This window comes from Cydia pomonella, chromosome 6 (assembly GCF_033807575.1).
Source record: "Cydia pomonella isolate Wapato2018A chromosome 6, ilCydPomo1, whole genome shotgun sequence".
Lineage (NCBI taxonomy): Eukaryota > Metazoa > Arthropoda > Insecta > Lepidoptera > Tortricidae > Cydia > Cydia pomonella.
The window spans coordinates 4,846,390-4,863,765 of record NC_084708.1 but is presented as its reverse complement, the minus strand read 5'-3'; the positions used below and the strand labels follow the sequence as shown (position 1 = coordinate 4,863,765).

The 17,376-nt window shown below is 35.9% G+C and overlaps 2 protein-coding genes and 1 long non-coding RNA gene across 4 annotated transcripts in view; 1 reads left to right on the top strand and 2 right to left on the bottom strand.

Annotated features, from left to right (window-relative positions):
* Positions 1-17,376, top strand: part of LOC133518774 (syndecan) — a 521,110-nt gene that overhangs the window by 218,816 nt on the left and 284,918 nt on the right. The window lies entirely within an intron of this gene.
* LOC133518778 (uncharacterized) overlaps positions 1-17,376 on the bottom strand; it is a 275,753-nt gene that overhangs the window by 59,671 nt on the left and 198,706 nt on the right. The window lies entirely within an intron of this gene.
* Positions 14,932-17,368, bottom strand: LOC133518766 (lipase 3-like). Its single transcript, XM_061852448.1, has 6 exons — positions 17,138-17,368; positions 16,763-16,973; positions 16,315-16,685; positions 16,079-16,216; positions 15,637-16,004; positions 14,932-15,336 (listed from the first exon to the last, which is right to left on the bottom strand). Exons 1-6 carry the CDS (start codon positions 17,306-17,308, stop codon positions 14,994-14,996), a joined length of 1,602 nt encoding a protein of 533 aa, XP_061708432.1. The 5' UTR covers positions 17,309-17,368; the 3' UTR covers positions 14,932-14,993.

Sequence of the window (17,376 nt, the reverse complement as noted above, 5' to 3'; positions counted from 1 at the left end):
AAAGTACAAATACGATCTTTATACGGTGCTTCCATATTCCATTTCAATGCTCAGTTCCACTCCCATTTTCACCCCCTTAAGGGATGATTTCGTGATTAAAACTATTTGAGGTTCTTTCCCCGGGCCTCAAATATTTCTATACTGAATTTCATCTGTCTCGGTTCAGCGGTTTACGCGTGAAGAGATAACAGGTAGATAGCAAAACATGAAGAGTTACTGTCGCATTTTTATAGGTACCTACTTATGTTAGTATTGATGCAAACATAACTTTGTTTTGCAGCATATTAATAGTAATTTATTACTTACACGCTTATCTATTTAAATATGTCTGTATACCTTATTACATCTCAAAGAAAATTATGGAGTGTACCTTATAGCGTACAATTTTAATTAAAGTATTTCAGCACTAATAGCTAAAAATAAATTCAATCTACTTCACAACAGCAACATTGAAAAATAACACTTAAATGAAATAATAAGGAGCTTGCGGCAAATATTGGTCCGGCCATCGTTAAGAGTTCGCTAGTGTCATAATAGAACAAACACCACCAATTTAACTAGACCTACCTCCCCCTTGAAAGTACCTTTAAAGAGAGCTCTTGCAAGATGGTTTGTTAAAATCACGTCCAGTTTATAAAGACATATCTCTGCCCTGAAAGTTAAGGGACCAGTAGAAGTGTTCATAGGTCTTTAAAGCTGGTTCAGATAAAATGGTTATCATGGACATTAACGGATAAATACCGGTTAGTGTTGTAATGAAGGAAGCGCTAATGTGGGTTTGGGTTTTTTATTGTGGGTTCGGGGTAGGGGTGCTTGAGGTAAATGTTGAGTTTAAAGTACTAGGGTATTTAGGCGTGTTATCTTTCTGTTTGGGCGTTTATGTTTTTTTACATGTACATATAAGGTAAACTTAAGTTTACTTCTTTGCATACCGGAAAATTGGATTAGCATAATAACGCTGTATGTATTGTTTGCATATTCAATTGAAGTCATTTGATTTCTCAATTTGGTAAAAGATTTTCATTAGCTGGATGGGTACGACGACATATACACAATATTCACAGATAGACAAATACGATAGAGAGATGGATGGGTGGTTTTCATATTTGGAACTGTATTGAATAGGTTCTAAAGTACCTATAAAGTTGGACCACCCTAAAAGTATATAGATATAGACATAGAATAAGTATAGTCGAAAAGGAGTGTACAGGTTTTAGAAGGGTCGGCAACGCGCAAGTAATATCTCTGGTGTTGCAGGCGTCCATAGGCTACGGTGACTGCTTATCAGGCGGGTCATATGCTTGTTTGCCACCGACGTGGTATTAAAAAAAACTTCTGGCCGAAGGGTGTTGTGTTTCGGAGGTTACGGGGCCAACTGCCGAATTCGACACAAGCATACAATTCACCGGAGCCACGCCATGCTATCGCCAAAATAGTGTTTAGTTTTAAAGTTATGAAATTTTAATGTATGTTATGTTAGTCTATGAGGTAGGTATATGTAATATGGACCTTGTTACCTGAATCAAATTTTTAGTAAATAAATAAAATAAATAAATAGTGTGAGCTATAATTATACTATTTAAATTACACATTGTAATAAAACACTTTTTTTTGTTACAGGTATGTTTTGCTATTGTCTACCTACTACTCATGGCTGACTCTCCAAGTTTTTGTACGTACAACACACAATTACACCAAAGCACAAGAAAATACACCATCTAATTCTGTTCTATTCGTGCATCGTAATAGAATTTACGATAAAAGGTCCGTGAAATAAAATAAAGCGCCTGCTCTATTAAAAAAGCAATTATTCCGATCCGAATGTTCGCAATAAACCTCGTTACTCGCGTATCGCCGGTTGACTGGCAGAGATTACTAGGTGTTAAGGCCTATTACGCTTTATCAATGACGTAAGCCAAGAATTATGGGGTGTTGCAGCCGTATTGTAGCTTTTATTTAACTTGCCCTGTTAGTAGGTGTTATTGTGGGTCCAATCTTGGAAGCTAAATTTGATCCACTTCCCGATTTCCGATTGAGCTGATGGGAACTCTGTGAAAAGACAATGCAAAAAGTTTGGGGTTGTTAGAATTATCTCGATGAGTATTAGTTGCCGTGGAAAAAAGTACAGTTAGCTATAAAAGCTTGTAACTTTTTTTTTGCCAAAAACTTATTTTATCATACTTTGACGTAGAAAACGAAGATCTACATACGTAATTATGAACCTAATAAGTATTTTTTATTTATTAGACGTATAAAATATAAGTAAAAGTAAATAAGTTGTGGATAGTTTAATCGAGAACGCTTAACACAAATTAAATAATTGTTTAAATGGATAAAGACGGGGGCAGTCTTAAAAACCTTGAGTGCCTAACTAGAGCTTATTTAATGATGTGCCTTAAAACTCAAATAGTTCTATTTGTTAATAAAAGGCACCGTTGAAGTGCCACTAGACATACGGACGCCTAGCGGTCGACCAAAGCATATTATTTATTGAAATGTTCCTCGTTTTATCCAAGGGCAAATACCATGAAAACTCGGTTGGAACGTAGTTAAGAAAGGAAATTGACACAGTCATACTGCTTTTCACATAACATATGAGGAAATTATTTTCATGCCCACGTTCATGTAAATAAGAATTAAACTACTTGCTTTACTACTTACTGATACTTTTGGTTGTTAAGAAAGGGTTGTGACGGAAAACTCTTGCACATTATTTCGCCTAGCCCCCGCCAACTCCGTACACCAGTGTCCGTACCGTGCGATAAGGAACTTCGCTCCAAAAACCACATGGAATCTAGACTATATTAGCAAGGGCTGACCCCAACCAAATCCTTAAAATGTGTAATTCCCATTTATTTTCAATTGTATATTGTTGCATGAAGCGCTGATATAGCCTAGCGGTGAGACCGTGCGACTTGCAATGCAGAGGTCGTGGCCTCAAGCCCCGGATCGTACCACTGAGTTTTTCGGAACCTGTGTACGAAATATCATTTGATATATATTTACCAGTCGCTTTTCCGTGAAGGAAAACATAATTAAGAAAGCGGACTTATCCCAATAAGGCCTACTTAACCCTCTGGGTTCGAAGGTCAGATGGCAGACGCTTTTGTAAAAACTAGGGCCTCCGGCAATTCTGAAGATTAGTTACCAAGCGGACCCCAGGCTCCCATGAGCCGTGGCAAAATGCCGGGGCAACGCGAGGAAGATGATGATATTGTTACTCTGCATACCGGTACCTACTAACGGTGCATAATGGTACCTATAATTTTAGTCAACAATAGCTATTGATACAGCCGAGGAATCTGACGACCAAAATTTTAAACAAACTTCTATATTAATATTTAATATTCCAATATTTTCAGAGTAATTAAAATAAGAGGTAAAAATCCGCACGATGGCCATTTCTTCCGTCGCAAGTTCCGCACGACGCGCCATATCTTTTGACCCCTTCAATTTTTTACGCCCCCTGTTAATAATTTGAGTTTATATATGCTTAATATCCATAGGTATACTAGGTATTACACATCGCAACGCAATTAAAGCGTAGCTCTGCGGTCTACCGCCTGCTCTTGGCGTTCGTCTGTCTAGTGGCACTGGAGCGGTCAGAGAACACGTTGCAGTTTCAATTAAGGTTTTCTTCTAGATTTTACGAAAATGTATTTTTCGTATGAATTTCGTTGCCCTTGATTAAGAAATGCAAAATACAACATAAAAATACAATTTTATGTTAGCCCTCAACAAAAAACCACCCACCAACCACCACCACCACCAACCAACCAACCAACTTCAACTTCGCAGTATATCATTTTTATATGGGCATCATAACAAAACAAACGAAATAAATTTAAATTTGCACTTTTCCAACAGGAAATGAAACGTCAGTGCTTTAGTTCGGCCGCTCAACTGGAGTACTCTGCGCCATGATTGGTAGACCGCAGACCTACGCTGTAATTGTACTCGTGTGTTCAAATATGTTATGTCTGTCAATACTTGTTGATGCCGTTTAAAAGATTGATAAAAGAAATTGTATTGCAGAACCTGCAGAATACAATAGGAAACGAATCGTTTTAGTGCTTCAGCTCTGCTCTGCTCAAGGGCCCTATAGGGCCATGATTGGTAGACCGCAGAGCTTCGCTGTAATTATACTCATATGTTTTTGTCTTACATACTTCAATGTTGAGGCTCAGAAAACAGATGTAATTTTAAACGCACATAAACTAAAAAAATATTATAGGGAATGAATCGTACTCCTTTAAACGTAGTGCTGCGTTTAGTTCGACCGCTTAGCTCAAGTCGGCTGCCATGAATGGTAGACTGCAAAATTATACTGTAATTGTATTCGTATGTTTGAGTAAGAACATTTAACGTAGAGTCTTTGAAAACTTGTAGATGCCCTTCAATCTCCTGACGACCGGATTTCGAAATTTACCAGCTCAATATAAGTCAGTCAAGATGACAAAGTTAAGATCCTATGCACTAGTGAAAAGTTTTATGTTTTACTCGGTGGTGGCAAAAATTGTTTAACCTAAGACTCGCTACACTCGTGTTCAATTTTGGAATTTTTTAGCTCGCTGGGTATCAATATTAGCACGGGCAGTTAAACAAATTTTGTCACCGAATGAAAATTTTTCACCACACCAATGCGAGGAAAATACTAACTGTAAAATATCAAACAATATCAAATCCAAATAAATGTTATTAAATCTTTATCATTCAAAATCATCATTTAAAAGTTAATTCTACCAGCCAACATAAGGAAACGACTCAAAATTTGCATCAGATTACTTTGCCCGACATGTGGATGAAATGCAACTTTCTCATCAGTTTTTGAATAATCATGAGCTTTTACCAGCTGGTGTGGTGAAAAAGAAATTGCATTGCGAAACCTATCTAATAGGAAACGAATCGTTTTAGTGCTTTAGTTCGGCTCTGCTCAAGTGCCCTACACGGCCATGATTGGTAGACCGCAGAGTTACTGTGATTGCGTTGGCGAGTCTAATGCGAGTTTAGTGGGAACTAATACGGCACGGCAGGCTTTAAATCGTATGTAATCGTAGTTCGTTATCATTATGATTGGAAGGAAAGTTTAACTGTGGTTTATGCCAGCTGCTCATGCAGATAATCATCATCGAATTTAAACTGTCGTGAGACATACTAATATTAAAGGAGACCTAAGCTCTCCGAAACATATCGCGCGAGAGACTAAGTACGAGAGTGTCATCCGTAGAATTATTTTAATGATAATCATCATTATCAGTTCGTCGATTGTGCTTAGTGCAATCCACTCTTTAGACAATAAGTAATCAACATGTATGTTTTATACTTACATATTTGTTTTTAGATAGGTAGCTAATGAAATCCTTCTATATAAGTGTGTGTTCTAAACCTAGCTTAAATTAAGATAGAGCTTACTAATATTTTTATAATAATTGTTTGAAAACAACCAATTTTTTAATCTTTAATCTCATCCTGTTTTATAAACAGATGTTTTATCTGACGCTCGTTGGTAAATATTAGCTAAGACACAGATACTCTCACGTCCTAATTGTAAATAGAACTAGGGAATGCAAAAACCGGAGGTTTTTCAAAACCGGGTTTTTCTTCGGTTTTACAAAAAAAAAAACCGAAACCGGTTAAAAACGGTTAAAACCGGTTTCGGTTTTTAGAATCAAAAATTCTTAAATTCATCGCCATGGAATAAAGAAAATATTGCTTCACGTGTAAAAACGAATGCTAGTATAGTATACACACGATTTTATCACGAAATTAAAGACAGAATATCTGACTATTTTATTGTATTGTATGGGAATAGTCAAATGACTTAATGTTATTTGTAACTAGGAATAGGAACAAACCAATTTTATTAAATTATTTTTTTCTTAAATATATGACAATATCAATTTATAATTTAATGTTATTTGTCTTAAATCAAATGGCCCAATCCGAAATCTTGCTCTAAGTTTTTCGCTGTCTTCTAGTAAATATTCAAGTATTTAATTCTTTTACTGTTACTACCTTCCTTTATAAAATATTTGCTAAGTTATTATGGATTTGTAAAGTAGGAAATAAATGAAATAAGCTAATACAACAATTCACGTCACGTGTTTCTTCTCGAAAAGTCAATTAGAAACTGATGGTGTTAGCTTAAACTGGGCAAACACAGGTAGTCAAGTAATTCCATTCTTTAGGGTTTGAACTACCTTTTCCTATTAGTGCGAAAGATACAAAAAAGGTTGTCGGTAAGTCGTTATCACCGAACCAACAAAAGACTCTAAAGCTGCCATTGATATAATTGATTACGTAGAATTTTTCTACAGCGCATCGCATAATAAAATTATAAGTAAGACCTTTTATACCAATTCGTACACCAGGGGGCCTACCGCGAAAATCGAAGTTCGTCAATTGCGGGCATTTTTCTCTGTCACTCTAATGACGTCTTAGAGAGAGTAAAAGAAAAAAATCCCCGCATTTGGCGAATTTCGGTTTTCGCGGTAGGTCTCCAGGACGGATGTCCTGCCACTGCCAGTACTTTATATTATTTAAATCTTTCGTATTTTTGTATTTTGTATCGTAAAAATTCATTTAGCGTTACAAATGATCAAACTAACACAACACCACATTATTTGATTTGATGTCGATTCAACCGGTTTAGGACCGATTTATACCCTTATAATGAATAAGACATGCAACTTAGGTAAATAAAAAAAACCGAATAAAACCGAAACCGGTTTTTTCAAATTCTAAAAACCCGGTTTTGGGTTTCCGTCAAAAAACCGGTTTTAACCGGTTTTTTTCGGTTTCGGTTAAATCCGGTTTGCGTTCCCTAAATAGAACGCCTTAGCTCAGTGGTCCACCACAGTCTAGTGGCTTTTCAATGGACGGGACAAACGTTGCCTTCTGGATGGCGTGAACTTTTCGATTGTAAATTGCAGTAGAAGTGTGAAAATACTCTATATCATTAAAGTTTAAATAGTTAAACAATTTAGACTTTTTTATTAAGAGTATAAAGGGCATTATAAAGAGGCACTCGATGGTAAAGGTCTAGAATAAGATCTAGATAAGAACCTATAAAATAAAATTACTCTTTATGCCTCAAAGTCAAACCCAAATTCTACAATGAAGCAAACAGCATAAAACTTCCAAGAATTTATAGAGATATTGAACGTCGAGAAGCCTTTATATTTCAATCTCGCAGACAAATCAGAATAATTGTAAAACTGATTTACACGTCTTTGTAACACGAGACAGAAAACTTCACTTAAGTTTAATGCGTTCCTACGAAATCTTTGTTGTTAACGGCTACGTCAAAGGAAACGAAACGTGATGAAAACTAAGCTTTTTTAGGGATAAATAAAAAGTCGTTACAATATTGTTGACGAGCAACGAACTAGAATTGCTATAAAAGTCTGACTAGATCTCAATATCATTATCCCCACGTGGGTCATCCCCACGGGAATGAGGGCTACAGTTTTTGTGCCCAGATCTCAAAATTCTGCTATGCATATTTAAAAAAAATCAATGCGCGTATTATGCACAAAGGTATTTAAACGTCTAAATTTACGGTTTTTTTCAACCTGATTAATTTTGCATATATTTAAGTTGGCATTTTTTTAAACCACTAAAATTTATTGGACTATATCTAATGTTTACCATGATTAATAAAAAATAGAAAAAGATTTACCACAATAATGAATAAGGAGTGAAAATTCACGCCAAAAAAGCGTGCAAATCCCAAAAATTAACTAGCGCCCCTAGCGGTGAAATTAAACGCGGTACTATGGAAGGTAGAGGCAAGGAACAGAATCTCCTTAGGCAGAACTGCTACAAAAGAGTCCACCTGTCAGCTATAAATAATAGTTTCAAATCTCTCCAGAGTAGCTAAGAAACTAGACGTTATTGCCGGAGTGAAGTGCGCTGTCTATGATTAGATTTTTTTCTCAAATATTCTAGGTATTGTAGCGCCACCTATTTATGGTTTTTTATCGGACACTTTTTGGTATATGGAGATTCTGTTCCTTGCCTTTACCTTCCATACATAGTTTATCTAAACTTTAGTAAATTAAATAAATAAATATTATAAGACATTATTACACAAATTGACTAAGTCCCACAGTAAGCTCATGAAGGCTTGTGTTGTGGGTACTTAGACAACGATATATATACTTAAATACATAGAAAACACCCATGACTTAGGAACAAATATCTGTGTTCATCACACAAATAAACGCCCTTACCAGGATTTGAACCCGGAACTATCGGCTTCATAGGCAGGTTCACTACCCACTAGGCCAGACTGGTCCATCACAACATCACAAAATGACCAATCACAACTTTTTTTAAAGCGGAAACTTGTGTATTGGTTAATACCTATTCAAAGCTGCGGGCGGGGTACATTTTTGGAGAAGGAATAACTTTCGCTGATATGTGTTAGATATATGGACCGTTTTTCCTCGTCAAAATGTACCTACTGAAAGCTTTGTCTATATATTCTGTCGACAATGTAATGTGTAGAACTGTGATATGATGCAAAACTGTATTATTTACTAGGTCTCCGGATAAACTTAAAACTTTCAGAACCAGGAATCCTGCTACAAAACTTCTTAAATTTAGTGCCTTATTCTTCACAATCTTTTACATTAAAGCAATACAAAATGACCTTTAACAGTTTTAACTTAAGAGCGATTGGAGCAGCATATAATATTTCTGTACCAAGGTGCCTTGGTTCAGCGAAAGATATGGCATTGTAGAGGCGAGAAATGACACAATATTGTCCTTTTGAGAGTGTACAAGGAATAATGTGAACTGTGTAGAGAAAATGCCAGACTTTGCATACAGAGTGGATCCTTTCCATTTCAGAGAAGAGAGGTAAAATGTTCTATCCGTCGAAGCTTTCAGAGCCCGATTCCCAACGGATTTTCTTAATGTATTTTAGGAGGTACTTTTTGGAAAATTTTACAGCAAAAATTCCCGGTTTGTGTTTTGGATATTGTTTATTAGAAATAGACAGGCACGAACATCACAAAGCGTGATATAGTCCTGATTTTCAAATGTGATTGGAGCTTTTTAGGGTTCCGTAGCCAAATGGCAAAAAACGGAACCCTTATAGATTCGTCATGTCCGTCTGTCTGTCCGATTATTATTTAGTGTTAAGCTGATATTCGGATGTCAACCGCAGCTGCATTACTGTTGCGACGTTGATGTCGCCGCTGTATCTGTCAACTGAACTGGTCTCAGTGCTTGAAAAACGAAAGCTAAGCTCTCCTTAGCATGGCACGAGTTCTGACTAAAAAAACGCGACTAAAACCGTGAAATGATTACAGAATGTATATTTCAGTCATTTTGAAAATAATATTGCTACAAAGTTACTCCGCTTTATCCAAGATAACAAAAGTTCCTTAACCCCTATCAAATGTCTTTATAATGCAAATGCTTCACACTCAGACGTAGAAAATTTAATTTTCCAAGTGTAGTGAAAGCGAAATGGGATATGATAATACACTTGTCAGGCGAAATGTTTCTGACAGTTTTGGTTAAAAGATTTCTCAACTATAAAGTTGAACGGCTCTCTTTGACTTGATGTTGGGGATGAATATACATAGCGAGTAAAGTTTTTAATACTAAATTAATTTTACCTATATTGTTTCCTTGGAGGATTATTCCTGTTGTATATAATACCGGGAATTTGTATTTATATATCGCAACAGCGTTTTTACAGTAGTATTGCTGTGCAGTATATTGCTGCAGGAAATGATTTTGACATTTCTTGCAGCAGGCGCGGATACAAGATTTGGCTTAGGGGGGGGGCCATTTTGAGAAAATCATATATTTTTGCACAGAAAATAAGGTAAAAAAAAATTTACTCAATTTAGTAATGTGAGAGCCAGGGTTTTAGGGGGGGGGGGCATTGCCCCTATGGCCCCCCCCTTGTATCCGCGCCTGTCTTGCAGTAATGCTTTGGCAGTAATACTACCGCAGCCACATTTTTTTTAAATGTATTTAGGGAACAAATATATTTTAACTCATAGATATACAGAATCCAAATCTAACTGAAAATGTCGCAAGAGTTTTTGCAGTTGCATTACTGTTGCGTCATTAAGGATTTGCCACACTGGATGCGTTCTGCGGGCTGCGGTCAGGTCAAATTGAACGCAGCCCGCATTATGTATGAACAACATTGTCGATCAGCGGTCCGGACAGAGAAACCGGTCAGCGGGCCAGGCAGGGAAACGGTCAGCGGATGCGGATACAAGATACAAACTGGCGAAATGCAATTCCTACCAAAGGCTTGCTGTGTGTCTAAGGTAAAGTATGAATAAAGTAGAATAGAGTTGACTTGAATCTTCCAAGTCGTACAAGTATGGATGACGCCGTATGGCATCTATAAACTCCTCTGTTCGTTCAGTAGACTTTTTTTTTGGAAATTGTGTCAATCCATGCTGTTTTCAGTTAGAAGAAGATGTAAGTTATATGGGAACGTCAAACTGACAGTGACCGCCGCCGGCCGCCCGCTTGGCGGCTGCCCGCCTAATACCTGCCCGTACGCATCCTTCCGTTCCTTCCGCGTGCTTGCACGGTCAGATCGTATATCTATACAAAATATATAGAGACCGACAATGTTGTTCATACATAATGCGGGCTGCGTTCAATTTGACCTGACCGCAGCCCGCAGAACGCATCCAGTGTGACAAATCCTTTACTGCTATGGCTTTGATGTCACCCCAACTAGCAAAATTTCGTCATATAATGGTTGCGGCAACGTTTCTGCGGTATCCTTTTAGCTCTTACTATTAGTCATCATTACGAAATCATTACGTTTATATGACGCGATTTGGGCCCATTTTATTCAGCATTTCAGTCATATAAAAGTTGTTTAACTGCAACCACCGCCACTTATAGATCTTATAATAACCACCGACGTGACTATCTTATGACAATTTAGCTGTATACTAGCAAATTACATGACTTAAATATGACTGAACTGATCTGTAACTTCCATTTATATGACATATTTGTGGAGTAATCGCATCCTAGGCTACTAAACAATAGAATATAACTCGATACTACACGCGCGAGTTGAGTGTTGACGGTAAGTATTTTCTTTATTAGTCAGCCATGATGTTACATGTTTTTATTAAGAATGCTCATAACGTCGGCGTATGGTAGAAATGTATTGCGAAGGTAAGTTTATTGATGAAGTAAACTATGTTTAATAGTAAATATTTAATGCCCCACTATAAGTCTTAGTTAATTAAATATAAATTTAATTAATATTGATGATTTTCTTGAACGCCGCGGTTATACGGCATTTATCCAGTTATAAGCTATATAATCGTATCTTATATAGCAAGTTTAGCGGTCAAAGCGCCATTATACATATTTTGTCGGACATATTTTAGGGTTCGTTAGAGTTTCTGAAAAAACCTTTTTACAGATTTTAGTATTTTATTTCTAGAGACAAGTAGCACCGTGAAATATGGTCATTGTAGCTGATGTGGACTGTTTTTTAAGAAAAGAAGATCAATTGTGGAGTGATACTGATGTACAGTGGCCTTGGAGCGAGACTCATTTCATTTTGTCTTCGATGTGTATTGGATGCGGATACTCAACGTCCCCGTTGACAATTGATCCCACACATTTTATCATATCGGACAATAATATAAAAAATCTACACGACACCATTTTTTTCTGGTGCCCAAACTGTTCAGAGTACGCTATATATGATCACTATCCATTAGAGGAATGTGAGTTTTGTGTGAATACTGACAATACTGACAATCATCCCCAAATCATCCAAATCTTCGGATCCACTGCTCTCATCAGCATTGAATTGGAGTTCCATTTCCTGTACGGAGCTATCTTCTACAACGCCACCAACATCAACGTGCATGTTTTCCGACTCTGCAGTACTAGTTTTTTTTTCGGTCACATTTGTTATTTCTACGGAACCACTTGAAAAATAGGCACTTGTCACTTCACTTCGGTTTACCGAAATTCCTTGCGTAAGAGTAGTTTTTAAATTGGTGATAATAGATTGCCGCTTCTTTTTCATTTTCCTCTTGTATCCACCGGTCTTTTTCATGTTTTTCCATTGAATCCAGTCCATTTTCATATACTAAATGTTTATATCCAAACAACGTGTCGGATGTCTTTAAATGATGTTTAAGAGCTATAACAGTCATAAAAAGGTAGCATTTATACTAAATAGTGGTATAATAGCAAAGTTGTATCATTTACTCGACTACGTTTAATTCTGCTCCAATAAAGGCATATAAAATGTCATTACTCGACCAAATAGTCACATGAGCATCAGGTAGAGGTAAGTTATTCAGCAATATCTAAATCGCTGAATAAGATACTCATATATAACATGTTCTATAATTCCCGTTTATATGACAGCATGTAACATATATAGCTATTGTGCTGTATAAGTTACATGATGTCATATAATAGCAAACTACATTGCTTTTACTCGACTGCACTTGACATGTCGTAAGTCAGATATATAAGTCACTGTTACTCGACTAAATAGTCATATAAGCCACGTAAAAAAGTGACTTATTCAGCATTTCTTATATGACTTATTAGTCATATAATCAAGTCGAGTAAACGTTTACTCGACTTGCTTACATGACTGATATGCTGAGTAACTAAAAAGCTGCATAAGCTGGCTTTATACGACATGTGCTGTATAATTCACGTCTACATGACTTTTATATGATTTATTAGCTGAATAAGCTCAATCTTATATGACTACTTTGCTAGTTGGGACTGTATTAACAGTGTAGACAATTATGTCTACATAAAATGAGTGACGGATTGATCGTTTCAATCGTGACAGTAATGCGGAGAACGTTACTCAACTTAACAATGCAGTTGCCGCAGCAGTAATGCCGCCACGGTAATGCAGCTGCAGCTGCGATCCGAATGTAACCTTAAGAGTGAGCAAGTAAACGCACGCAACCAATTTTATTTAATATTAAGTTATAAAATATTATCGTCCTTTTTCTCTGCAAATAAGCTTAAAACAATTTAGCTAAGTCAAACTTCAGCATAACAACGTACAAATTTAATCCATTATTTTATTTATTCTCGTTTAGAGCTAAGTTTTGTTTTCATTTCAAGTGAAAAGTTGTTTTAACACGTCTTTGGCTAGTTTTAATAAATGAAACAATTAATTTGTAGCACATGATTAATGTGTTACTATACTTTGGCAAGCCAAATTTTTCATTAGTAATCTAAAGAGATCGATTGCACCTAATTTTTTCATATTTACCGCCTTTTTCTACTAACAAAGCTAGCTTCCCAGCCTGTATTAGCTATTACGATTTCTAGACTCGTTAACTATAAGGCATTGCTGTGACACAATATACTCGATAACGTGGTAGCGATCATAAAAAAAAATAACCAAAGTAATAAAAAAACAAACCCGACTTCGTTTATTTTTTAAAATTAAAAACAGAAGCGAGCTCCTTGATAATTTTCCAGGGCAAATGTATCAAAAAATCCTGTTTGTCCTGTAGATCCTGTAGACGCCACTTGTTGTAATAGGAAGACCGATGTATATTTTCGTCCTGTGTTCCACCGTAGCGTTCGAACTAAAAAATCCAGCCCACAAACGAGGCGTTTTTCTCAACTTCTTTTGTATAAAATTGACTTGATAAGCCCAGAACATGGAATTTCAATGGGCCATTTGACACTTGATTGGGGTAAGCAAATGAAATTTGAAAACGACGCTCGAAGGTCGTGATCCGTCACGAATGGTCGACGCCATTAATTTAACTGACAGCGGCCATTAGAGTGTGGCGAGTGATTTATACACTGCCGACGATATTTTGAACGCTCAAGAAATGAACATAGATCTTGTCTACATTTTACTATTTAGGGTGTTTATTTAGTCACCTGCCGTAATTTACGGGTATAATATATAGGTCATACTGAACAACTTTTACTATGAACTAACCCCGTAATCGCGAAATAAAATTTACCCTCCTATAAAAAATGTCAAGGACAGAGAGCCAAAATATATGTATGAAACAGTTTTTTTTTAGCTTATGCATTAGGCAATTTAGCTTTGATAATGATAAAGGATTATGCTTGTGCTTACTACTGATTTAATGATTAATACTGATATGTGATTGTAATCATTGCAATTAAATTGGTAAGATTCATTAGTGAACTTAACACATGGTGTTACACTTAGTCAATTACAGTTATATTGGCTCATTAACAAAGATGTACTTAAAGACTTTATTTAGCTATTACACTTAGCCGTAGTGATTTAACTAATCATTAATTTGTGAATAGCATATTTGTCCGCTGATAACCTTAATTTTATGTAATATTGTGTGGCAGTTTTGAAAAGTAAATAATGAAATGGAGGGTCGTTTTGTTAAACCTCTTGTATAAATAAATAAAATGTCAGCCTTTACAAACGCGAATATGTTCAAGCTCATTCCAGCTCAAGAGTTACAGGAGGTCATGTTACTGCACATTTTTTTGTAATCAGTTTGTATTCCCTAGCCTTCATCCACGTAGAAATCGATAAAATACATTCGTTAATTTTGAAAAAAACAATTTCTGATTGGAGCTTTGTAAGTTTGTAACGTATTTATGTTACATATTTCAAGATGCTACCTTCTACGGTTTCTGCTGTGCGTTAGCTGTCTATTAGTATCTAAGAACCTATCTGAACAATTACGAGTAAAACACAACATTAATATTGCTTTGTCATGATACAATAACGTGCTAACCGTTTATGTTTATTGTGTGTCTCATATGTTGTGAATATGTCGTGGTCAGATCTTATAATTTATCATATAATGATGATAACCATATCCTGAAGTGATCAATTTTAAAATGACATGTCATGAACTGATCAAATTCTATGATCTGACCACTACATAAGTATACAGAGACGTAGTCAAATTTTTTATTAAATCTACTATAGATGAGCAATAATAAACTAGATAAACACTTGTCTTTCATATTGATTCTCATGCGCTGTTATTTTCTCTTTCCTCTCCTCTCTGTTTTGCAGATTTTTTGTCGCCTCTCATTCCCACGTTAAAGTTCACATTGAATTTCTTAACACAACAAAAGAATATCATAAGACATAAGGTCAAAACAATAGGTATTATGAGCCTGGGCAACCAAATTAGTATCGTCATCCACACTGAAGGTGGTATAAATAGTTTCATATTGTTTTTTGGTCCTTTCATTGTGTTCCCATTATTGTCTGGTTTTATTGTCGATGGATCGTCTTCGTATTCGTCATCATCGTTAGGATGCTCTTTTCTGAGTTCTTTTACGCCTTCAGAATGTAAACGGCCAGTGTTTCTGTAAATAAAAGTATTGGCTGTAAGATTTGAAACTATACGTGAGATATTAGGTGAAGGATAATGAATATGGTTTTTTTCCCTAGGCAGCATTGTCAGGACCAAGGGACCACCACAGTTTCGCTTTAATTATTACTCTCTTAGGGTCGGTTCGCAAAATTATGTTGTATGTGAAGTTTCATTGATCTCCGCTGACGTTGATCAGTCTGTTAAATGTTGTTGGTGCAACTGATCGTTACTGAGGGTAAGTCTTGAAGACTAATTGTATCTTATGATTAATAAACTTATTAAAATAACCCACCTCAGATCTTCTATAATATCCTTGTACACGGTTTCCATGACATCCGGCGCAAGAAGAAAGTCTTGATGTTTAAAATCCTTCCTTTTCACTTCTCTTGTTGAAGCCTTAACCATATTCTTAGCCATATCTTTGATATCTTTAGGACTCACGAACTCATCGTTCAAAGAATAAACTATCATTGTTGGAGCAGTTATATGACTTATATTGTATATAGGGGTTTGCTTGATTTTGTAGTGATTCATATTTTCTTCCTCACCGTAATCCCATCGGTTGAAGGTTTTGTATTTGATGTTTTGAGCTAAATGAGCTAATAGCTTGATAGAGCCGCCCCTCGTTTTGTCCTTCGAATTGCTATATTTTTCTAGTCCCTGTGAACAAATTAAATTACGAGTATGTACAAGAGTAAATTAGTATATAAGTTTATTCCGTTTCTATTTATTACCATTAATTCGTTAATTTTCAACGCTTCGCATATATTTTGATATTTTTTGTCGCCGAGGCATTCATCTACTGAGAAGTTCTTGCTGTCATCCTTCACAGGGGGAAATATTTCTGCTTTTCCACTTTTTATAAGGTCTTCCTGTAATAATTTAAATAATAATGCACTGATAGTGTACACGAATTAACAGATTATTCTTCTCTTGGGTTTAAAAATACGATGTACTTTTAAATACTTACAAATATTTCTTTAAAGTGATCGACTTCCTTCGTAAAATTCGTATTCGGGAAATAGTTCTGATACCCAATAGGAGCCATTAGGTGCGCTGTTTCAAATTTATTATTAAATTCGGGCTTAATTGTATTCAAAACCAAAAAGGCTGTGCCACCTAACGAATGACCAATATAATGCACCTTTTCTTTACGGGTATCATTTAAAACATAGTCTACTATTACAGCGATGTCATAGAAACCAATTTCGTCGTAACTGTAGTCGAAAAACTGAGTACTTTCATCCGTTTCTGATTCAAGGTACAAATGACGTCTGCCATATTTAGTGCCACGTACATTGGCGAGCCATACATCATAACCAAGATCTTGGAGTATGAAAGCTGAAAATACAGATTGTTTAATATTTAAGTCTTGAGTAAAAGTGGGTTGTTCTAATTTATTGTTTTAAAGAACTTACCCAGAGAATGTTCAGTGTTTTGTCTGACAAACCTGTCGGAAGATTGGTACAAGCCAGGAACTAGTACAACGGGAAATTCTTTATGTTTCGGCTCATCAATTTCAAAAGTGGTCCTGAATATGTTCAGTATGTAACCATCGCAAGTAACGATATCATATGATTTTAAAAACCTTCCTTTATCATTGAGTGCTATTAGGTTTGCCTTTGGATTCTGCAAATTTCCAACAAATGTGACAATGAAAAAAGCAGTTGAATTATTTATAAAATACAAAAATGCTCTTAAAAATATTTCAATTTCACATTGTCAAAAACTGTCCGCCGAAAAATACCATTAATATTAGTATTTCAGTATGAAAAAAATATATTGCGACTTACTTGCGTTAATTTAAGTGATCTTGTCTTTGTTTTTTTCAACCGCCTGGTATGTTTTGTGAAAGTACTATTACTGTCGCTTTTATTTTTCGTTGCTTCTTCGCCTGAATTAACCGATGAAACAATTTGGAGACACAACAGCAAAACAAAGACGGAACGTCTTTTTAAAAACATGGCGAAGACTCGGCTGTCGGGTGTCTGACTTGCCCTATAAATGTACGTTAGTTAATCTAATCGCTACT